Source organism: Trachemys scripta, chromosome 1 (genome assembly GCF_013100865.1).
Source record: "Trachemys scripta elegans isolate TJP31775 chromosome 1, CAS_Tse_1.0, whole genome shotgun sequence".
Taxonomy (NCBI): Eukaryota; Metazoa; Chordata; order Testudines; family Emydidae; genus Trachemys; species Trachemys scripta.
Genome location: NC_048298.1, coordinates 57,436,406 through 57,462,263, shown reverse-complemented (window position 1 = coordinate 57,462,263; position 25,858 = coordinate 57,436,406). Strand labels below are relative to the sequence as shown.

At 39.9% G+C, this 25,858-nt stretch overlaps 1 protein-coding gene across 3 annotated transcripts in view; it reads right to left on the bottom strand.

The window, feature by feature from the left end:
• SLC16A7 (solute carrier family 16 member 7) overlaps positions 1 to 25,858 on the bottom strand; it is a 136,202-nt gene that overhangs the window by 39,241 nt on the left and 71,103 nt on the right. For all 3 annotated transcript variants that reach the window (XM_034770236.1, XM_034770244.1, XM_034770254.1), the window contains exon 2: positions 18,869 to 19,111. In XM_034770236.1, the coding sequence (XP_034626127.1) occupies positions 18,869 to 19,082 (214 nt within the window). In that variant the 5' untranslated portion in view covers positions 19,083 to 19,111. The remainder of the gene's footprint in view (positions 1 to 18,868; positions 19,112 to 25,858) is intronic.

The window sequence follows — 25,858 nt, the reverse complement described above, 5'->3', positions numbered from 1 at the left end:
GCCAACAGAAGCCATTTGACTTTTTTTTTCTGTGAGGAAAATGTGTTGTCCTTGATTAAAAAAAATATTACCATAAAGTGGCCAAATAGGGAGTGTTAGAGTTATGAAAATTGAAGAGGAAAAGCCTGAAATTGATGCACTAGAAGAGGAAGAGACAGTGAAGGTGATAGGGCAAGAGAGAGAGCCAAAAATGGTATGTTTAGCACCCGAGTTTTGCATGGACTAGAAGGGCAGTGATAATCTGTGGTGTTTTCTCCACCCATATAGCAATGGAGCATCAAGAATCATACTAAGTGTCTTTTGAATATTAACAAAAATATATAGATGAAATTTGCTCATGTGAGTAGGGAAACAAGTGAACTTTGCTGGAAAGAATTATCGACCAACAGGGGTCCTGGAACAGTTTTTATAGTGGGGGTGCTGAGAACCATTGAACCAAACTGTAAACCCTGTATATAATGGAAACCACTTCAAGCCAGGGAGTGCTGCAGCACCCCCTGCTCCCCTAGTTCCAGCACCTATGGTGACCAAGTGCCATCTTACTGCGGTTAGTGGCAGAATTTATTTGGCCTTTGAAACATATTTTCTTAACTGGCATCAAGAAATAACACACCACTGGCAGAAACCTTATTCTCCTTGAGCTAATGTAAAGTAGCTTACTTCTAATGATTGCAATGCATCACAAGTTCAAAATAAATTAATGGCCATTAAACCACAGGCTTCTCATGATTTATATTACAAATGCTGCCTAGACATCATACATTACCAAAACCACCTTTCATTTGAGGAGTTATGTTGATATTCTTCTGCCAGAACACGTTAAAATGATCCAGTGAAATATACCAGCTTCTGCAAGAATTTAGAATGTGTGCTTGTAATGAGAATATTATTTAGGTTTACTAGTAAACGAATGATTTTCTTCCTTTAGGAAGAACTATGATTCTCTAGTATGAATTAATATGTCTCAATGAGGAATGGCTAGACAGTAACCTGGCTGATCTAACTGATGTATGTACCTGAACAGTTTGCCACTTAAATTTTTATAGCATGTAGCAACAGGTGGTGATCAAAACAAATTTGTATTTTGCTATTTTCCTTTAATCCTAGATAAACTCTGCTTTCTCAGTGGTCACAGGGCCTGAATCTTCACTGTCTTGCACTTGAGTGATTTACAGCTGTGAAAAGTGAACGTACAAAGTTACTAATCAGAATAGCAGTGGTGTACATCTTCTTTGCGTATACTTTGTACTTGTGTAAATGATGACGCCAGGTGCAAAACTGGAGAATCTAGCCCACACATTGTGGATTTTGTTGTTTAGTGGGACAAAGTACTCTCCTGTATAGTTAATTAGCAGGCAAAAGTTTTGTGGCATTCAGACTGACTTTCAAGGAACAAGACAGAAAGCCATGATTTCAGAGCACTATTTCAGAACTCTTTAAAAAGAATTGTGTTTAATGACTACTGTTGTGCTGGTGCCTGAACTCCTCTGCACAGTGGTCACAGCTGCCATAAAGGCTACTGAAAACTTGACTCTATTAGTGTCTGAGAAATGGCTCTGCTGCAACTTTGCAGCCCATACAGGGTGAAAATTTTAATTTCTGTCCCTTGAACAGCCAACGTACTCAGGAAAACAGAGGATATAGTGGAAACTGTTTTGCCATCTAACTATTGTGAATTATATGGCCCCCATCACTGTATTATTTGAGTATTTTGCAATATTTAAACACATGTATTAGAGGTGAGTGAATTTTGGAATTTTTGTCCTGCAGGAATTCTGACATTTCAACATTTGTTTTCATCCTAAATTAGGATGAAAAATTGAAATTTCAAAATTATTGATGGAATGAAAATGTTTTTTTAAAATAGATTTTGTTTCAACGTTTTGATTTGAAATGAAACATTCTGACATTTCCAAAATCAACGTTTCATTTTGGTTTGTTGAAATTATTTGAAATGTTTTGTTTCAATTTCAATTTCCATATTGTCTTATGGTAGTTGTAGTTTGGAAGCCTGATGCTCACAGTTTCCTCTAAAGAGGCTCCCTAGCAGGACTACAGCAGCCATAAAGCAACCAGACTCATATGACCCCCATGATACACGACACGGGAAGTCCCTTTGTTGGATTACAGGAGTCCTCCAGGGAGCCCAGCCCATAGGAGAGAATTGGGTTTTGAACTACAACTCCTACAAGGCAATGCATGCATGATAGGGAAATGCAATTTAATGTTGAAACAACTCATGATGAAGCATTTCATGTCATGTCAACAAACTAAAGTGTTTTCATTTGGGGGTTGAACAACCTGAAATGAAGTGTTTCATTTGGATTTACATGACAGAAAACCAATATTTTTAGCAAAATCTATTTTTTTTTAAATTGTGGAAACTGAATTTTTTGTTGAAAAATCACTGTCAGAAAATTCTTTACCAGTTCTAGTATTTATTCTTACAACCCCGGCAAGGTAGGTATTATCCCTGTTTTACATAAGACACAGAGTGATGTGCCTAAAGCTATATGCCCACCTCCACATTTATCTCTATTCTGGAAGCAGCACTCTCCCTGATTTGTGAGCGGAGAAGCTGTGTCCTATACAGTAGTGAACACAGTTTGGGTGTTTTTGATGAGGAGATAGTTAATATTCCTTGGCTGGTGAAAATTCATTAAAATCAATGGAGTTATACCAATGTACAACTTAACAGCTTCTAAATAAGATGTGAACCAAATTCTGTCTTCAGACACATGCACAAGTCCCACTGACTTCACAAGGAGTTTGTAATGGCTCAAGTAATGGATAAAAAGGCTAATTAGGGCTGATCAAAAATTCAAAACTTTCACCAAAATAATATTTTTTGGGGGGCAGAAAGTGTCTGCTTTCCTTGAAAAAATGATTGTTTTAATTGGAGAACCCAAGGACAATGAATGTTTCTGGATTTTTGAAATTTTTGGACAAAAATGTTGGTTTTTATAGAAAACTTTTTTGAGCAAAGTTGAAATGCTCCTCTGAAAAATTCTATAACAACAAAACATGTTTTCATCAAAAATTCTGCTGAAGCCCTTTACCCCCACCTGCTTTAATATTGTTTTGCCTTTTTGTTCGAGTCATGTAGTTTTAGATCACTACCAGCCTTGGTTTATCACACCAGATTACTGTCCCACCTCAGTACCTGACTAGAATAATTCACTACAGTCAAGAGGCCTGATTCTCCTCTAACTTGCACCACTTTGCACAGTATGGCTCCAGGGAGTCAATAGAGTTACTTTTGTCTCTACACCTTTGCAAGGAAGAAGAGAATCAGACTCACATTTCTTAAAGCTGAGCTGCAGAGTGTCCTACAATTCCAATTGTATATCTCCAGGGCACTTTTTTACAGACCTCAGACTCAAAGGTTAGAAGTAACATGGACTCCTGGAAATAGTTAATCAGATAACATTATAGTTCAATAAAGAAATGCTTAAGAAGCAAGTTTGCAATAAATTCTATAGAGGGAGACTTATATTTAACTAAAGATCCTTAAATACTCCTCTCTTTTTTTTAAGTAACAGTTCTGAAGTTTCCTGGTTTTTATTAAGAAGGTAGGTGTGACCCTAAGGGCACCACAATGATAGTTGGAACACTGTTGTCATGAGATAGACCAAAAAGATGGGATGTAGTAGACCAAAACTAATAACTGACTGATTATTTATATTCTTGCATGATGTATGTGTGATAAACCCACAAAGCACTTTTTAGATATGCACTGCAAATATGTTCTTAAAATGTATTTGATAAGCAGTGCCTAAGCCACACCTCTTCCAGACAAAGGAATGTATCTCTGATGTAAATTAAGCAAGGGATTACCAAAGCTAAAGAAAATCCTGTTTATATGCAAAGTAAACAAAGCCATCAGAAGAGCAAATGGGGAAAAATGACTACTTAACAATCTTGACAGGGGACAGAACCTTCAGCTGTAGGTAACCTTCTTGTCTCCTGAAGCAAGGTCATAGACCTTTGGGAAATACAAGCAAGGACAGAAACCATTCTGGCATCCATCACTCGAAGGATTAAAGGGGCCAGAATTCTTGAAATAAGAATGGTGGGCCTTTCATGCAAGGGGGCTGAAGTCTCTGGAAACTGGATATATATGAGAAACCTGCTTAGACAAAGATTGTAACTTTTGAAAATTGTTTTCATGTTAGAAGCATAATTCTACTTTTGTTTGCTTATAACCCTTTCTATCTTTATTCCTTATGCTTGGTATCACTTAAACCTATGACTTTTTGTTTAGTAAACTTGTTTTACTTTTACTATAAACTAATTCAGTGCTTTGATTAAAATAGAGTGTTTGTTAACCTCACTCAAGGTAATGAGCCGCTGGGTCCTGTACCTTTGAGAGCAGTCAACTTCATAACTTCTGTAAGTGTTCAGCAAGAGGGCTGGACACTACAGCACAGACGGTTTGGGGGAAATTCAGGACTTGGAGGGTATTGGGGTCACTCTGCAAAAAGGGCCAGGCCTGTGGAAGCCAGGGTGTAACCTGCATGCTTGTATGTGGTCTATTGGTATCAGGACTGTGAGCTGCAGCTAGGGTGACAAGATAGCAAGTGTGAAAAATCGGGAAACTTTTTTTTCCAGGGTGGGAGAAGTATAGTTGCGTATATAAGACAAAATCCCTAATATTGGGACGTTGGGTCACGCTAGCTGCAGCAGCATAGCCTTTAAGGCACTCAGAGTTGCAGGGCAGGCAGTGACACAGTACCTTATTGGCCTAGGCTGAACCCCCATGCATGCAGAGCAGTATTTTTCTCTTCCTTCTAAGTCATAATGACGAACTGAATTGTTTTATAACAGTGCTGAAAGGAAAAGGCGATGGTGAGCAATCCCATTAGATAATGTAAAGATTTAAAATTTTAAAGTACATTTTACATGGAAAAGATCATTTCTGTTCAAGACTTAAGACCCACATAAATGGGAGCAAAATAAGAAGCAGAGATAAGCTTAGCAGCAATAGGTTTCATACTGAAGAGCTTAGGCAAGTGGTTATCTAAATAAGGAGTTCAATCTTTGCTCAAATACTGTACATCTTAGCTATTAATTCTCTCTATTTTATTTATTTATATTTTGCTTTGGAGAGAGGTGATTAATACTTTATATATAATTTTATCTTACTTCATTTAAGAAGTGGGAATAAATATCAATTAAGGATGGGATTTCAAGAGTGCCTAAGGGAAGAAGGCCACTGAAGCTAAGCTGGTTTAAGACCCTGATCCTGAAGACACTAACCTACACTACACAGTTAGGTCAACATAAAGCAGCTTTATGTCAGTGTCAGTGTCTACACTACAGCCTTCCTTCCGGAGATGTCAGTGCCCTACTACCCCAACATAATAAATCCAGCTCCACGAGAGGCATAAGGCTTATGTCGGTGTAGTTAGGGCAACACGGTGTCCGTGTAGACACTGCATCCCTTACATCTGCTGTTGGCTGTCTTGTCAATGTCATGGCTCCTGCAGTGAAATTGACAAGAAAGCTGGGCAGCTAGAGCCCAGCTGCCCTCCGCTCCTCTGGAAGCCGGGGCAAGAAGCCCAGGCAGCCAGTGATCCCAGCTGATGGCCAGGATGAAAAACACGGGAGGCCAGACCCTGCTCTCAGCTGGGAGCCTGCATTAGACTCCACTCCCTTGGGGCGAGAAGCCGAGGGCAGCTTCCCCCACTCCCCGAGGGGAATGGGAAATGGATTGGAGGCAGCCCTCCAGAATCCCGTGAGCCTATGGGGCAGCCAGGCTCCTGGCAGGGAGCTGCCAGCGGAGCTGAGAGACTGGGCTCTCAGTTCCCCACACTGCCCCTTTTAGGTTGGTGGAAGCACTCCTGGTGTAGACGCTTACCACTGACCCAAGGAGGGTCGTGTGGACATGAATCACCACAGTAATTACTGCAGTGGCTGTAAGTCAACTTAATAGAGGTCAACTTAAATTTCTAGTCTAGACATACCCTTAGGGGCTTGCTTAACTTTAAGCATCTGAGTAGTCCATCATAACTTTGAAATTAATGGCTCTACTCTACACATATACTTAAAGATAAACACATGCCTAAATGTTGGTGGGATCAGAGGCATAGTGAGCTCAGGATCAGGCCCACAGTCTGGATTCAGTCTCAGGAAGCTATTTTACATGCCTGAAACACCAGCACAACTCTACAGATGATGAGTGTCATTCATCAATGTGTGTCCCAATAGCTCCACTGTCTGATTCCTTATTTTCACTTCTCAATTTTTTTCAGTAGCAACTAGACCATGGTGGCTTTATTTAAGGTCATGTCTACACTAGCACTTTATTTGGCCAAGCTTTTGTCACTCAGAGACAGGAGAGAGTTCTCCCATCCGCATTGTAACAAGGTTGGGACTCACCACCACGGCGCCTCCTACTGGTTACTCTGGGAATTAGCTCAGTCCAGTGGAGCACCTCCTCTCAGTGGTATCCCGCCCGTTGTCTTGCCCTCGGTTGCCTTCTGAGCTCACCAACTCACGGCATCCTCTTCCGGACGACTGCTCTCCAGCAGTGCCCCTTAGTCCTTCCACACCCCCTTCTGGGGGGTGGAGGGGTGTCAATCAGCAGTCTCTATGTCCAGCAACCATGGTCAACCACACACCCCAAAGTCTAATCCCTCCTGTCAGGGATCTGGCGTAGTCTATAATGGCCGCTCCCTATGGCCAATGGCTGGGTGTACTGCAAGGGGGGGAGGAGGGGACCCAGGGACCCTCTGGTAGTAGCCTCACTGTCCTCCTTCTCTCCCCTCCCTCTGTTTACTTCCCTGGGCCGCTTCCCCTACGGCCCCTTGCACCCACTAGGCCCTTCTCTTCAGGGCCTGCAGTCTGGCAGGCCTCAGGCTAGAGCTCCTCTCTGCTCCCTGAGCCTGGCCAGCACCACAGTGCTAGTCTCCCTGCTCTGGACACAGACCTTCCCCTGTCAAAGGCCTAGGACAGACTGACTCTCCTCTCTCTGAGCAGCCTTCTTATAGGGCTGAGCCTGGCCCTGATTGGCTGTCTCCAACCTGGGCCCTGATTGGCTCTCAATAAGCTCTTCTCCCATTGGCTCCCTATCTGCGCAGGTCCACTGGCCTGTCGCAGCCAATACTCTCAGGGAGTGGGGCAGCTACTCCACTACAGGCATAATGAGACTACATGGGCGATCTTACAGTGGCACAGTTGTATCAGTACAGCTGTGCCGCTGTAAGCGTAGACATAGTCTGCATCAAAGCAATTAAGGCACCAATTTTAATCAGCAAGCAGGAAACCTTGATTTAAATGATCAATTTTATTGTGTTGTGCATTTGTACTTTTTATTTTCTAAAGAAAGATTGTTTCTTTACCTGGTAACCATTAAAACATATTGATTTGCAATTAAATATAGCCTTTAAACTAAATTAGGTGCTTATTTTTGTTAACCAGGAGGATATTGTATATCCACATATGTTTATCTGTGGAATTATATAGCTTAACGTACATTTACTCAGATTCTTAATGTTTACATTCTTTATTATGTAGAAAATGGTGAACAATACATCTCTTATTTACTAGATGATGATTAATCTTTTACTTATAATTTGTGTAAAGCTCTATTTGGATGGAAATTAAAATATAATTTAAAAATATTAAAATGACTGCCTTGCACCTTAAGTGGGGGCGGGCCATTGTCCGGCTTGCTGGGGGAAGGGGTATAGTGCTTTACAGGTGGGGGTAAGAGAGAGACACAGAAGCTGCTTCAAACATATAGCGTGTCAGTGTGGCGACGCTGACATCTCCCAGGGACTGGAAGGCCTGTGGAGTTGATAAAGGGTGAGCCCGGCAGGAGACGTCCCCGTTTCCCCGGACCACATGGAGCAGCACCCACCCTCTCTGCCCTTGGAAGTGGCAAAATGCCAAGTTGGGCAGTACCTGCTGTGAGCATTATACAAACCGCTCCTTTCTTGGGTTGCTAGGAAGGAATTTTTCCCTCACCACCAGATTGGCCAAGGGGGGGGCGGGGAGGAGTTTCATCTTCATCACAGCAGGTTCAAGAGGGCTTTGTTATGGTGAGCATTCATTATGTAAGTATGGGATTGATGTCCAATGCAGGTACTCCATAGGGAAGGCATACAGTGACCAGATAAATAGCTTGGTAAAGGACTTAAAGGAAGTGTTTGTTAAAAGAGCGGAATGGGGGACAGAGGATGGGGGTGGGGTACCTATGACTGGCACGGCCGGGAGCCAACCCTCCCTTCCTTTATATCCCATCTTAACCCTCATTTGAGGGGTGGGGGATGGTAAGGTCCCAGCAATGGCTGGCTGGGGATCAGAATAGAAGAAGGGGATGCTGGCAGAAACCCCCAGGTTGATATTGAAATGATCATGGAGTTACATGCACTGTACCCTTTTATCCACCAGGTAGTCCCAGACATCTAATAATAAAGTTGCAGCCTGATTAAACCATATCCACCTGTCTCCCATCCTTTCAGTGTAGCCGGACAATGCTATTTTTTTAACTTTTCAATTAAATAAAACTAGCTTAAATGTTCTGAGTATATAAGACAAAAAGTTTAACCATACTTGTGTTTTTAAAATTAACTCATTTACTAAACAAAGGAAGTATTATCTGTAGTTAATGAAGGAAATTGATTGTTTCTGGTCACTATGTCCTTCAAGATTTCAGAACTAGAGGACCTCATCCTCTCACATCTAGTTTTTATTAATAGATTCTCGGTTTTTTTCCAAAATCCCAATTGGTTTCTTATAATTGAATTAACTAGACATTGAACTCAACTACATTGTTAAGATGAAATGAAGAAAATATTCTCTTTATAACTCAGAAGAGGCTATTGCTGTCTAAAGCTGGTTTAGCACTTTAACATGCTCTGGTTCCAGGCACAGCTGGTGACTTCCACCAGTTCAGTGGTTTGACTTTAAAACTTGGTTGTTGCAGCTGTAGCAGTGTGTTGTAGCTGTGTTGGTCCCAGGATATTAGAGAGACAGGGTCAGTGAGGTAATATATTTTACTGGATCCACTTCCGTTGGTGAAAGAGACAAACCTTCTAGCTAAACAGAACTCTTCTTTAGCTCTAGGACAGGTAGGAAATGTGGGAAAACTTGGTGGCAAACATGTACAACTTAATTTTTTTTATTTAATTTAAATTATTTTAATATATTATAAGAAGTTTAGGCCTTAACATGGGTTGTGAATTTCAAAATTAATTTTAAAGTTTTATTTTTTAAAAACTAAACCCATATTTAATTTAAATAAAAAAATCCAATTTCAACAAAAACATCTAATTTTTTAAAATTTGATTTTTATCCACCAAGAACTAAATTAATATCCCAGAATGCATAGGTTTCAGTTTGACTATCACCTGCAGATTCATCAAACATAGCACACAGCCACAGACTCCCTATCAATACAGCATTTATATCCCACTGTTAGTTCTTTACTTTTACTGTTCTTTGCTGGGCAGAGGTCCAGAAAACAAACAAGGACCTTAGTCTCACCATACTAAAACTGTTTGCTCTGTTTTACCTTTAAAACTGTATGCAGCTCACTCACATCTTCAGCATAGAAATGATCAGGGCCGGCTCTGGCTTTTTTTCCGCCCCAGGCAAAAAAGCCTCCCACCGCCCCCCGACCCCGGCGGGGAGCGCAGCAGGGGAGGGCGCCAGAGCGCCGGGAGGAGGGTGGCAAGCCCGGCCGCGGCCACGCTCTCCCCGGCCGGCCGGAGCGCCGGGGGAGGGTGGCGCCCCCCTCCAGCTGCCGCCCCAAGCACATGCTTGGAGGGCTGGTGCCTGGAGCCGGCCCTGGAAATTATGGTGTCTCTATTCCCTTCTAGACTGCTGGGTTTCTGCAAAGGGATTCTCTAATATCTCCACAAATAGCATCTCTGTGCAGCAATTAGGGAATTAAATCATAGCAGCTGTGAAAATCAGAACCATTTTAATTAGATGTATAAACATCAATTTAGGTGCTTAACATTAGGCATTCACATTTGAAAAATGTGGCTGCAGGGATTAATTGTGCCATTTAGGCACAGACCAACTGAAGGAGTAGTTCAGAGCAAAACCACCCTGGGAGAAGTTCAGGGAGGGATTCTACCTCTAGGAGACACAATTCTGCCTTGATTTTCCCTACACCTGGGGAGGGCACACCCACAGCTACACCCCTTCAAGCTCGTTCTCTCACTTGTGCCAATCCCGCCCAGCAGGCCATTGCAAAAGGGCTGTGCCACTTTCTCCCTAACCATTTAGGGTAATGTGTGCCCCTGGGAAAACAGGGAGCAATCCCTGTGCTCTTCTGGTCACAGAGACTATGGTGTCTGGTTCCTATGCAGACTGTGAAAAGTAAGGAAATTCATTATGCCTTCCTCTATTGTTCACATGCTTAAGGGCCAAACACATTCTAGCATTAAGAAACATTCAGGGTGGAGATAAAATCCAAGTCAAATTAGTATTTCCACAGAGGTTAAAAGCTTATTCTTATAAAGGAAGAAAATGTTCACTCAATCCATCTCTGTTTCTGGAAAGTCAAAGAAGGCATCACACAGAACTGCAAAATATAAGATGCCTCCTACCATCAGAGAAGAGTTAATATGGCCAGCTGATACTGACTTTTATAAGGAAATGCCCGGGGATGCTGCTGCAAAGAAACTGAAATATATTCAACTTTTAAAGCACACAGTAAGCAGAAAAACTGGTGACAGATCCACAGATTTCAACCTTCAGTTGATCAATCAACTACAAAAGAGTGTAAACTTGGCAGTTCATTTGGATTAATCAGCATTTATGTCCAGTTGAGATATTATTTAGTGGGTGATGTGATTTAGGCAAGTTATGTTAAGGGAAATTATATTTGTAAAGAACAACTGCTAGTGAACATCTTCAGCGAAAAAATGTATATAAGTGGATAACTTTATGAGCTCTAGCAAATTGTAATGGCACCACAACTGGTCTCACAATTGATAAAGCTGTGGCATTGACAGAGAATCACTGTGAAATGATACGCAGGATACAAAATGTAGATCAAATACCATATGGGCTTATTGTTTAGTGCACCAGAAGCTCTGCCTGCTAACAATGTATGCAGAACTTCACAGTGAGAAAATTGGTCTTATGGATAAAATACTAGACCAGGGTCAGGTCTACACTTGGAAAGCTTTGCCAGCATAGCTGTACCAGCAAAGTGCTCTTAGAGTGGATACAGCTTATACTACCAAAACTACACTTGTGCTGGTATAGCTTATTCCAGCTCCCCAACCAAAATAAGCTATACTGGCAAAAGTACAGTTTTACCAGTATAACAGCCTCTACCCAAAGGGCTTTTTCCAGCATATCTATGTCAGTCACAAATCACATCTCATCATACCCCTGACTAATGTAGCTATGCTGACAAAACTTTGTGACTCAGGAGATTTGGGTTAAACCATTGTTCTGCCACAGATTGCCTGTGGCACCTTGGGCACTCCATTTAATCTCTCTGTGCCTCAGTTCCCTATCTGTAAAATGGATATAACAATACTTCCTCTCTACCCCTCTGTCTGTCTTGCCGTACTTAGATTGTAAGGTCTTTGGGGATGGGACTGTCTTTTAGTGTACAGCACCTAGCACAATGAGGCCCTGATATCAATTGGGGTCTCTATTGGTAGTGTAATATAAATCATCATAATGGCAGGAACTTAAAGAGAACAATTAAATTGTATATTTTGTAAAATTAATGCATTTGAGTATAATCACTTCAAAGTTTTATACACATTGCTTCCAGAAATTATCAAGAGGGAAACTGTTGCAAGGGGTGTTAGAATTAAGTGAAGAAATCAACATCTTTTTTCGCAACAAAGTCGTCTAGTTTAATCAAATTCTTTGATCTGTTGTCAAAGCTAGTATAGCTAGAAAAAATATTTCCTCCTCTGAACAAACTTAATGAAAAGCTGTAGTGCAACTGCTTCACTGATTTTTGACTTTGGAAAAAAAATAGCTTGCCAAAACCTGTGGGGAGGGGGGAAGAAGAACAACAGACTGGTCATGTTCCCTGTTACTCCTGAAATTCTGAGAGGGAAAAAAAATGCACAGTTTGCATTTAAATAAGCAGTTATAATTGATCGTTTGCCAAAGGTGAATTTAAAATTGACAGAGTACTAAACAAATGACACAAGAAGGTTTTGATTGAAAAGAGAAACCTTTTGCAGTAGATATTGCATGTGATCTCCCCACAGAGCTTGAAAACTAGTTAATTAAATTAATTGATACACTAGCCTCAGAAGGAAGGTCAACACTGTCTCATTGTTTGTATTTTGGAGTTCCCTCAGGATCAGTACGCATCTCTCGCTAATAAGTCCATGATCTACTTCTTTCCACTATCAACCACATATATTTATGAACTACAGTAGGATTCTTCTGAACAGTAACAGCTATTTAACTCTGACTTGGAAATATCTCACAAATGAGCCTCCATTCAACTCTCTTCCACTGGAATATACACTTCAAAAATAAACAGGCAAATATTTCTTTCTGATTTCAAAACAATGGAATAGTTATGCTTTATAATAGGTACATTGTAAAACATTAAGTTTATTATTTCATTTAGTGTGGTAATATGATTACAATAGTATACACAGCAGGACTAGTTAGACTTTTCCTTCCCCATGGTACTTTCTTGGGTGTCTGCCTAAGTATCTCAGGATTCCATATGTGCTACATCATTGTTTCTTGACCTTTTGAGTCCCAAGACACACTTATCATAAGTATAAGCATCGTGTGATCCTTGATATGATGAACTATCTGGGAACTAATCCAATATTACTAGTACACACAAAGTAAGCATGCTTTACAAGTTGAATGCACGTATCAAAGGACAAAATTGGTCCATTGATATCTATCTTAAACAAACCAAAGGTTTTAGTCCCTCAGAGACTGTACTTTATGGTGTATTCTATTTATTGTTTTTTCAGTGACTGGTTACTCAGAAAAATTTGGGACAGGAATAAAGAATCTTTATTTTTGGATAGAAACACTGGTAGTATTAGCGCTTGGCTGATATAAGTGCCCAGCTTAAAAAAATTAAAAAAAAATTGATAAAGCAAGTAAAACTGGTTAGAGATTAAAACAGTTGCTCTGCTGAATGATAAATAAAATAATTCATGTTACATGGATGTATGTAAATGTGAGAAGTTTGAATAATTCATGCCACATAAAGAATTTAACCTAAAAACATATGTTATGGTATACACTATATTGTCATTTATCACAATTTTGGGGGTGAGGAGGAGGTTGGGGGGATAGTTTTGTGACATTTGAATGTTTCTAAAGCAATTATTTAGAATTATGGTAAACATTATAACACAAGACAAAATCAGATGGTATTTCTCTCCATAGCAGCATATTCCTAACTGTGAGGCTAGCTTCCCAGGGGAAGCTCAGGTGACCTGAGGGAGAAATTATTATTATTGAATCTGAGCCAACGTGAAGACTGACAAGAAAGGAAAAATAGTAGACTGATCTCCTCCACATATTTAGAGTTGTCTGAAAACAGCAACATGGAAAAAAGGCACCAATGAAGGCCTTTTTTGCATCCTTCTTCCTTCGTCCAGTTAAATAAGTGTTTTCTGTGCATTAGGCAAGTTTGAGGATTTAGGAGGAAGATTGCTATGACAGTACTTAGAAAACTGTCCTACACAATACACCCTCAAGCTTATTAGCAAAGTCTTGGAAGCGGCATAGGAAGAAGAGGTTATACTAGCCTATGAAGGATTTCTCAGGCTTCTTTAACACGTAAGTCTTTTTTAAAATTAAGCTACTGTAAGTTTATTTTTGTTACTCTTGAAACGTCTTTTCTTGTATTTGTCTCAGTTTGTTAATGAGATTCACAATTCTCTGTTCTTGTGCCATCTCATTATGACTCCCTTTCCTTTATCTGCAGTCTCAAATTAACTTGACATAGATGTTGTACATATATTTTAAACTAAATGTGAACTATTCCCTCATGCCCATGAGGCATTTGGAAAGTTGATACGTTCTGTTTTCAATGACACTTTAAATTAGGTTATTAAAATTCAACACTTTGCATATTCTGGTGGGGAATATAGGTTTGTCCCTCACAACAAGGGATATAGGTCAGGACAGGAAAGTTTCTCAATCACCTTCTTCACATTCACTCAGATTTGTGTGCCAACCTCTGTAAAAATCAGGAAAAACCTCTCAATTCTTCAACAGAAAAATCACGGGGGCTTAGTGCTAGTGTAAAAGTTAAAAATGTAGCCATCTGTTGTTTGTGTTACATGGATTTTGCAAACTGTCATTTCCATAGAGCATGCCATTTCATCTTCACAGCAATATCACTGAAACACCCACTGAGGTAAAATTGCAAATATTTTGAACATACCATATGAAAAGTTATTTTCCTAATTAATATTTGACAAAGACACTATGAGCACTTGTCTGTAGGTTATTTTTGAATTGTCATCTGAACAAACCCTTTCAAAATTTGTTGCTATATAAAAATAAATAACCTAAAATATGCATCACTTAAGACATGGGGAAAAGAGAGACGAGAAAAGTGAACTACTGTACTTTTTGTTCACTGTCAGAGTTTATCTAGTGTGAAATAGTCACAATTATTACTTAAGTTTCTATAGCATCTTTCATCCAGAAGGATCACAAAGTTCTTTTAAAATGATCTATTTAGAAATTACTTCACTTAGAATGGAAATGGATCCTTCTCTCGTTGAACTATGGCAACTCTTCAGGGAATTCAGTCCTGCCAGATGCTGATCCCTCAACTCCCGTTGAAGTAGAAGTTGAGACAATGGGAGTTAAGGGCACTTAGCACCACTCTGGTTTGGACTAGGACACCATGATCTATTGCCATTCCTTTCTATCATCCTTGTGGGTCTCTAATTTTAAGTACTGCCAGTACCTGTGGGGGTGGGGGTGGAAGAATATTTTCATTAATAAAGATGTGACACCATTTTGTTACCCTCAATAGTATTGTCTGTTTTCTTGATAAAAGTTATCAAATAATGGAAGGGGACTTTGAAGTTGTACATAGAAATGGCTATACTTTTATTTATTTATTTTTCTATTACAACCATAAAATACCAAAACACTTTTCTTTGAGAGAAATGTTTCATTCTGCTGTGCTGAACCCCAAATAATCATTATTGGGCCACCATGGAACTTATCACTGAAAAAAACAGCAGCAAAGCAGAATCTAATAGCAAAAACAAATATTATTTCCCAAGGAAAATTAAAACATAGGGTCAGGCATGTCTGGGGTGCACTGAGCTGTCACATGGAACTGGCTTCATAGTTGTTATGAAGGGCCCTATCAAACTTCTGGTGCTGACAATGAGAATTTTTCCATTGACTTTAATGGGAAGTGGATTGAACCCTAAGAAGGCAACCATTTGGAGAAAGCTTTCTGTTTTACTGCAGCCACTTTTTGGCCGTTAATGCTGTGCAGAGTAAAAAGTGAATTTATGAAATAAATAGAGAGCAAAGTTTAATCTATGTATCTATAGTTATATAAATATTAAAGTAGGTAGATAGATAAAAATAAGTTGCATTATAGCCACTGACACACAAACTCCACAGCATCCTGTGTCTTGGCCTCCAGTAAAATAAGTTCGGTGGGCTCAATCTCAGTCCCTTGTGATCAGGAGTCCATCACAAAACCATCACCTTTAATTTAACACAATTGACAGTTTCTGCTCAAGAGAGGCAGAAGAATGAGTTGCCATGGTGACTGAACTACTGCTCCTCTCCAGAGAGGATGATTCAGACTGCACAGGCTGAACAATATGGAGAGCTCTCACTGCCACTGGCTGCCCATTGTCCATGTACCATGCTGATCACACAGAAGACATTGTTTTCAGGGTTAGCAATTTAATCAACTTGAACAAACAGAAAATAACTAACTAACTAAAAAGAAACACAATATATGTGCTCATTGTTAAAAGCATACAAGTGTGCATTATATTGGATTGAGAGGGGGGGGGAAGGTTTCATATTGATTTAATTTATACTATTGCCACCTCGGCTTAGTGCTTTCCTAACGGGGTGAACACTGTGCTTCACCTATTTGCTGAAATTCACCAGGACTCTAGGAGACCATATGGATTGCCAGATGGTCTGCTACAATGTAATGCCATTTATTCTAAGTATGAAGTAAGTGATAAACATAATTAACATTCTCTTAGCTCCTTACTGGATGCCTTTTATTAGTTTCATTTTTTTCCCCAAACATTGAAAGGTAAGTTAATATCTTGTTACTGAGACACAGATGCCATCTAATTACTGCAAGAGGCTGCAGCCTCTAAAGCAGAGAACCTCTGAATAGATTCTAACTTACTCAATGACCCCACTGAGATGATTAGTAGGTTGAATGCTAAGCCATAATGAGTATGTCAGATCTTAAGATTTTTTTCAGGTTACCTCAATTAGCAGTATGATGAACAAAGTGTACCAGTAACATTTTAGATATACCTATTGCACTTCATAGTAAACAATGCAGCTTGTACCTCCTGCTTATTTCAGATTACAATACATCAAATGCTAGAATGCAAACATAGTCCTATCCAGAGAGGAAAAACAATAGAATGATTTCCTTCTCAAATGTTTTTCTTAGGGCTTGCCTATTTCATAATCTGCCAGTGATTGTCTAAATGGTTTATTCTTTAGGAAACAGTTATACAGTAGCTGTGGCTTCAAAGAAAGTTTATGTTGGGCAGGGTTGCCCACTGTTAGTATTGTAATAAGACATCGAAATAACTTTACACAGTTTTCTTGTACTGATGTTATTTACATTGACTGAGGTATACATTGGTTAGTTTAGATTGAATGGGAAATTAGCAGGTTGTTGGCCACTGGATTTAAAGAAATACTAAATAAAAAAATAGGTAGTATCATAAACAAACTCTTTCTGTTTTGTGGTCTCCTAAAATGAGCTCTCCCATTGTTGAATGCTATATTACTAGCATTTGTACTACTAATAACTAAGGGCCAAATTGAGAGATTATATGGATGGTTGTGTAAATTAAACATTAATCCCAGGCAACAAAACACTTAGTTAAGGTTGCAGAACAAATCTGTCTTTACAAAACTTTGCAGTGATTAGAGGGGCATGTTACAAACAGTAAGACAGACTCCATGCCCTCAGGAGGCCCTGCACAGAAGACACAGCTAAGAGGAAAGGGAAGAAAGGGAAGCAAAAATGGCTTTAAGACACTTTTGCGCCTCCGAGATTCTGCATAGAGCAGGCGCTAATACAGGAACCTCCAGCACTGCCCAGAATAGGCATGGTACAAAGGATTATACTCCATCTCCTGTCCAAGCACTGCCGCTGAACATCCCAGGACAGAGGCTCTGAGATCTACATATGTAAGGAAAAGGACTAGGAGCTTACTTTGTTAAGAATGAAAGTGTATGTCTCCAGCAATCACTTTTTAAGTGTATAGGGCCTGATATTACCATATTGTATTACTATTCAGGTGTCACTTCTGAGAAATATGTGGGTGCTCTTTAATAATTATGAATACTATATCTTAATCTGCCACTGGCCTGTTTTCAGGACAAATATATTTTGACTAAGTGTTTCCCCATGAGAACCATCTGGAATATTCTAGACACGAAGGAGGAGATGTCTTATGATAGTCACCTATCAACTTCAACTGCCATTAAATGACAATGCCAGAATTACTGGCCCTGATAACCCTGAGCTAGTCCCCTGGACAGTCGACAGCACTAGTTTGATTTGGGTGGGGGGGCAAGCCCACTAACACTTAAAGAAGCCTCCAAAAGAGTGAAGAAACCAGGCAGGGTTTTAAAACACACTCTCCAGGGTGTGGAGAGAGATACTCAGACAAAGTAACCAGCAGGGGTGCCTGAAGAAGCAAAGCTTGCCTTGGTTGCCATTATGGGATGGTAGTACTTTAGGTAAGATAGACATGTGTACAAGTTTTATTTTTAGTCCTTTTTTCCTAACGCGTAATTATCTTTTCTAACCTTAAATATGGTTATTTGTTTTGTTTGCAAGAACATGGTGTCTTGGAATACTTATTCATTGGGCATTCCATTCTCTAAGGGAGGAAATGCTGGTGCCTGAAACCCAGTAGGACTTGCAGGATGATAAGCAGCTGGTATACATGGGGAGTACTCTGGATCTTAGTTTAAGAGTGGAATAATCATGAGATTCCATGCGAAACGGGTAAGGGCAAGAGTTCTAACACTTCAGGGAAAGTGCCCTCAGAGAGACCACAGGGGGACAGAGGGGCAGCTAGTCTCATAAACGTGATATTAATATTATCAGAATTTTCTAAATTTAAGTTCAATCAACTAATATTTGGTACTGGGAACTCTTTGAGGCCCTGAGAATCACTGGCAGATGAGAGCACTCAGCACCCCATTGTGTGCTCAGCACCTTGCAAAGCCCTACATTTGAACCAGATGAACCAATGTATCAGGTAGACTAAATTTTATTGCCCTCCTTTATATGTATGGTTTTTAGTGTGATTGAATGATTGATTTTTGGAGGGTTTTTTGGCTACAAAGTGACAAAGTTGGAAGTCTTTTTGAAGAACCTTTTGTCCGATTACAGACAAATATAGCAGAACAACTTTACCTTGGTTCCAGATCTAACCCGGACTGATGTGGGTCATCAGTATATTTTTAGATTTAAGAAAGGATCAGGGGCTGATGAAATAATAGGGTTCATGATGGAAACATAGATGCAAACTTAACTATGGAGTGGCTACAGCTATGCCATGATAAGTCAGGGTATGGTGAGCGAGTGTGCAAGCAGGCAACAGGAATTAACTTTACATTATTTAAGACTACACAAAACCCTAAAGAGCTATACCATTTGTTAGTTTCTCAAATGCCTTACCTCCTGCATACATAACAGCCAACATAATCGATGATATCCAAGCTATTTCACTATATGATGTGTGGAAGATCTCCTGAATTTCCTTGAAGAACACTGTGATGGCTTTTGGGAATGCATAGGAAAATCCAATGGAGATAAAAGCCCCAAAGACCACAACCCAGCCCCATCCTCCATCTGGGGGTGCGTATTGTGGTGCTGTTGTTGCTGGCGGCATTGTCAGACTTTGTCTGTTTTCAAGCTAGGCTGTAAATGAAAAGTAGAAACAGTGTTTCAAATAGCATCCTTTTTGCTTTAGCACACTGAATTTAACAAATACATATTATTGATAATAATAATGGATTATAAATCATAATCACAATAGAAAACAATCTCCTAAATTACACCAGAAGGCGTGGTATGATATAGCATGAATATTTGCCTTTAAAACCATGTCTACCCTAGAGGGAGAGGGGGAATTAATTGGCAATAGTTATTCAGAGAATTGCATTAAGTACCTTGTAACTGTTACAGATCATTGATCCCAATCACTGAAGTTATATTTAGCAATTAATCACTTATAAAAAAGTGACATTTTGGGCCAGATTCTCAGCTGGTGGGAACTGACATAGCTCCATTGTCTTAAAGATTTGTCCTTTTAATTCAAACACAGGTGTCAAAATATAAAGTAAAGCTTGATTTCACCCTTATAGTAAATGATGGATAAAAGGTGCAATCCACTGGTACTAAATGCCATTTCAATAACATCTGCTCAAAGTTTACAAGTCTTTGGGAAATTATACAAAGTAACAAATTGCCCAAAAAATGCTTTTGAAATCTTTCACTTTTACTATATGAAAATGGTTTTTTTTAAAGTTTCAAATCAGATTTAAATTCTCTATGTATCCATCATAAGAGTTTAAAAAAGTTATGATTCTGTGATGTATTTATTTTTGAATTTTTTAACCAGCTTTGTTGGCATACTTTGATGTAAGCAGTAACTTATAAGAATACAGTTCTTCTTTCAGCTGCACATTACAGAACTTGACTTTAATACTTCGCTTTTCTTACATACACAGAATTCCTACTGATGTCAGAAGGAGTTCTGAACATGTATACGTGGCAGATTTTTAAAGTCAATAACTGCCGTGAGGATATGAGAGCAGAGTTTTTTACCAAGAGAATAAAATGTCTCATAAACTTTTAACAGCTAATAATTTTCTATTGTAGAAAGCTTCAGGAGTCAAATCTTACAGATATAGCACTTCATATTCCTCTTATGGGAGGGATAACAAGTGCAACCAGCAAACACTATGGAGCCCAAGAATTAATGGGCAAATCAAATCAACCTCCATTAAACCCTATCTAATTAAGGTTTATACTTTGCTCATCTAGTATCTGAACACCAAGACCATCCACATCCTGCTTAGAAATCAACTGGTGTCAGTGGAGAACATGTTGGATGAAATGTCTGCTTCCTAGTCCTGCTATCCTCCCAGCATGGTATCTCCCGACCCGAAAAACATGGAGCACCAGTCATTCAGTGTTTACTTCTATGCTTTTCCAGAACATGTAGAGAGCATGCAATAAAGCTTCCACTCTCCACTTCTGTTCCTTTTTGGGCATTTCATCTCTGTTTTAAGCTCAAGTGATCACCTCTATGCCATCAACCAAAGTTACAGACCCAGAATTATGTGTAGATTTCCATTATGCACACTTTTGCCAGTGGATCTCCATGTGATTTTTTTCCATGCCACTTAAAGAATGCTCAGATTTCTCATAGCAAATTGTATCAGTGGTGGCAGTGATATGACTACCTTTAGCAAAATGTAAAAAATGAACTGTGTTAGCTTAAATTAATCTCTCTGGAGTGTGCTTTGAGCACACTCATAGTAAAGTGCATCTTGCAAGGCATACAATATATGTTAGAAAACAAGCATAGGGTTGTCTTTAAGATTATCTATTACCAGCCTAGCCCATACATAAAGTCACTGCTCTCCAAGATGATTGTAATAACAGACCTCTATGGGTTAAATCAAACAAAAATACATTTGGCTCCTATGCAAAGTTGGAAACGCCCAAATAATTTGGCTTTTGCATCACATCAGACATGCCTAGTTTTGTCAGGAATAGGTATCTGTTGCATACATACAGCACATATATATATAGTACAAGACCTTGGACCTTATTCTGATCTCGCTTATCCTGTTTTACTTTCAAGTGACTCCATTGAGTAATACTGGGGTGAGAGGAGAATCGGGTCCTTTATTTGAAAGAAATAAAGAATCTGGACAATGGGGACATAGAGCTTTTTCTGACTGCATAGATTGCTAGCTGATGTTTAACTTCAGCAAAGCACTTAAGTCCATGATTAAGTGCCTTGCTGAATCAGGGTCTGAAATGCTAAAACTAAAAAAAAACATTTCCCTTGGCCATCCAAAAGACATGCTGATTTATTAATCCCACTTCTAAGCATTCAGAAAACAAACTCAATTTAGCATGAAATACACTACTTCACTCCTATAGGTAGACCAGCTGAGGGTACGACAGGGTAATTGCAGGGATTCCTACCTGCCACTGATCACAATTTCCTTGCTCTGCTGACAAAGTTTTTGGACAGATCCTACAAATACACATTTAAAAAATTCAGACATTAATCTATTTTCCTATATTTCATCAGTTTGAACTGAAGATATTTCAGATTCATGTATCAACATTTTATCCCCATTAAAAATTATACCAATGCAGTCTATACAACATCAACTTGTAAGTCAATAATGTAACATAGTTTAAAGTGATAAACTGAGTAAGTCCTCCATTTTATATATATAAATACATACCTGTTTAAAAATCAGCGCCATCACATCACTGAGAAAAATATAGTTTTTGAACCCTACAAAAACATAACCCCCCAGGAAATTCACCCATTGCCTAGGCTTTTCTACCAGGTGCTGGGCTGGCTCTGCCTGTTCTTTGCCCCCATAGGCCAGGACCCGATTGTGCTAAGCACAGTTATCTGGATTTTACTTTGCTTACTGGAATCTAATTTCTGGCCACTTAGAAAATCAACTGGGTAAATGTTCATTCCATCTCTGTGGATGGTTCAATGTCAAAGGTTAGTGCCAGTGAATGCCACTGAAAGAAAGAAAGAAAGAAAGAAAGAAAGAAAGAAAGAAAGAAAGAAAGAAAGAAAGAAAGAAAGAAAGAAAGAAAGAAAGAAAGAAAGAAAGAAAGAAAGAAAGAAAGAAAGAAAGAAAGAAAGAAAGAAACGAGGTCAGACTAAGACCAATAACTAGAGATAAATAATGAATCTTGATATCATGCCCTGCAGCTTTTGGTCAGCCAGCACCAACATGTTCAGATTGTTCTTCTCCCAGTACTTTATTAATATTCTGCAGTTGCCCACTGCCAAAATGAATCATCAACAGCTTGTCAAGAAATATTCTGAAAAGGTTTGTCTTTCTCATGTTTACAGAGACTCTGCTTTTATGGTGAGTTGCAGTTTTGCTTTCGTGTATATCTACCAGTAAATGTTTTTAGGTTTGGGAGGTTTTTTTAAACCAAAGTAGGCTTGCAACTTCTTTGTGCTTGATTAGGTAGCCATTCATCTGTGGTGGAAAGAACTTGGGACATGAAAAATCTGCCTTTAATTAAGATACAATAACATTAATACTTGGCATGTGTCCAGTACATTCAAAACCTGTAGGATGAGCCAAGGATAACAAAGGGCTTTGCAAAAATGTGTGCATTATGCTTCACAATACCTCGTGAAGCCATTAAACATTATTATCCCTTTTACAGATGGGGAAACTAATGTACAGAGAGGTTAAACAACTTGCCCAAGTCTCACAATAAGTCAGTGGCAGAGTAGGGATAAGGATCAGTGTCTAAGTGAAGTATGTGGTAAGGGTACGGTTTTCATAAGTACCTAGATAATTTAGGAGCCCAAATCCCATTGATTTGTACAGGTGTCTGCCGACCAGGGCCGGCTCCAGCGCAGCAAGCAGGTGCTTGGGGTGGCCAATGGAGATGGGCAGCACGTCTGGCTCTTCGGCGGCAATTCGGTGGCGGGTCCCTCAGTCCCTCTCGGCAATTCGGTAGCGGTAGAGCTGCCGCTGAAGTGCCGCTGATCGCGGCTTTTTTTTTTTTTCCCCCCGCCGCTTGGGGCAGCAAAAACGCTGGAGCCAGCCCTGCTGCCGGGATGGATTAAATTGTAGAATCGCGGCCCAAGTCAAAAAGAAATTTGAATGTTAGTGATTTGAATAATCTATATGATATACCTTAATCCCAAACTCATTCATCACTAGGCATGTCTACTAAATTTAAAATCAGTGGTTTGCTGGTCACACCAGTTCAGAAGAATTGACTATACAGGAATTACACTTTCTGCAATACAGAGGAAAATTGTCTTGTTTAAACACTGCAGAAATTACAGTTTTCTAATATTTTTATAAATATTTTATGTTATTTACTGGGCTTTGGGTAATTTCTTATGGCAGGAGTCACCAGGTGGCATGGTCAGGCATACTTGTACATGTTCTTTTTATTACCCTGTGAACACTGTTCAGTCTTTGAAGAAATGTATTCTTGTTAGTTTTGTGATGAAGGTTCTTTTAAGGGAGACTGCTGCAAGCAGCAAGAGAATTTGTGCTCTGTCTTAATCTTTACAAATACAGCCAATTCTAGGGGCAGAGTTACTTACTGGGCATTGCAGTGTGTTTTGGCAAAGATTCCTTAAAGAAGATAATTGTTTGTGTAACCCACACACCTTCTGGGAGTAGTGTTCTGTCCTATCTAGTGGCACCGAGACCACTTAGAGAGAGAGAGATAAAATTAGTCTGCTCCACAGCTTTAGCTAGCAGCCAGTTGGCTTCTCGCTCATGCAGGAACAGCTCATGCAGGTTCAGTCCTGCCCAACAGCTGGGGTCTGTCAGCATTACAAGTGGCAGCTATTCTGGGATTTCAACTGGGAAGTCTCTGAAGCTCAGGACATGCTTCCTCAGCTAGGGGAAGTATGTAACCCACAAACAGGGGTGAGAGTGGACCAGTACAGCATACTAGTAAGAAGCTGGTACTAGCCTGTACACAGCTGACGTTAAGTGCTGCCATGGCAAAGAACCCTCCTTAAAGCACTGCTGCAGCAGTACTTTAACGTCACTGCCCCTTTTACCCCTCCCCCTCCCCGGTCGGCGGCCCTGCTGATAGGGACCCTACTGGCAGGGTTACTGATGGGGGAGAGGGGGGCAAAAGGGGCAGCTGCCCTAGGGTCGGTAATATAAATTGCCGCCGGAGCCCCGGATGGAGCGGGCCAGGCAGTGCAGATGGGCTGGCTGGGGGAGGCTGACCCCTAGCCCCGCCTCTTCTGCCTGAGGCCCCGCCCTTCTGCCCAAGGCCCAGAGCTGGGCCCCCGTACCAGTAAGTGTTTAATATTACTTTCACCACTGCCCACACACCTCCTGGGTGTGGTGTTCTGTCTCATCTAGTGGCACCGAGACCACTTAGAGAGATAAAATGAGTCTTCTCTATAGCTAGTTGGCTTCTCGCTCATGTACTAGAGGCTCCTGCACTAAGCTCCAGAAGTCCTAGTGTCGATCCTGCCTGCCGACGACCAGGGTCTGTTGGCATTACACTTGCATGCAGTTTTACCACTTCTTTGTAAGGACTAAGGTATATAATGTAAATAAAAGAGATTACATTAAAAAAAAATACCCAGACTTTGTTTAAATGATTTTCCCTCCAATGGGAAACGAATTTGCAAGGTACCAATTTATGGCTGACTGTATTATGCCCATCTGTGTTTTCTAATAGTTTTCTTCTTTCCAATGGGTAATAGCAGGACATATTGTAAGGATGAAGTGTTCTACTAAAGGTGCTTTAAATATAGAAATATACTTTATTGAAAAAGAGCAAGGAAGGAATATAAAAAGAGAATGACTGTACACATATTAATTAAACAGGCACCCATCCCACACTGTGGACACCTATAGGCAATTTTTTTTATGCAATAAATATGGTAATAGACTGCTCGCTCCAGTGCAATAACTATACAAATATGCCCCAACAGGCTTTGTAGTTAAATAAGACCCCCCCCATCCACTCAAAGCAGTTATAATAATACAGCTTTTCTGCTCTGCAGCCCACCCCCTCCACAATTGAGTCCAAGAAAGATGAGCTATGTCTCATGCCTAGAGTGTTAACAAAGTCAAGCTCTAGCAGACCAATGTGGGGGGGGGGACGGGACAAGTTTCAAGGCCAAAAAAACTTCTGCTTAAAGAGTTCGATGCTGGGATGTGCTGATGCTGAGTCCCAGCACACACTGAATGTAAGGGAAGAACCTAGTTTAGTAAGCTAAACAATGATAATTTCAGATGTAAATCTTCATGACACTGGGAATATTGGATGAATGCACTTAGGGTGAAATTCACCCATGTTCAGGCGACCAGCACAAGGCCTAGGTATCACTTAAATCCTATGCCCATTTAAGACTTCAAAATAGGATTTATGTGAGTTAAGTGATGCTTAGGCATTACACTTGCCTTATGCACATGGGTGAACACAGAGAGCATGATTCAAATGCCACTTACATCAGTGTAAGGCCCCGGTTCAGCAAAGCACTTACTCACATATTTAACTTTAAGCATGTGCTTTAGTCCATCCTGTGATGTGTCATTCCATATACTTTATGAAAATATGCTTATGATATGAATATGACATAAGTGAGGTATACATTATGAAAGGTGGCTCATGTGAGATATCATTGGAAAGGTTATGATTTACTGAATGTGATTATCCAATTTGTATACCTGTATCATTTCTGTATCTGAAGTTAGGAATATTGACTATGTATCTGTATTTCAACTATGTTACTTTGGGTGACATCCACAACTAACACTTCAGGTACAACAATGGAAAAGCCAGACAGAGCAGATGGCCCATCAACGAGGACAATAGACTGTGAAAAGCTTGGCCTTCCTGTGGACATTCTATACTGCCACTGACTCATGGTCATTGTGA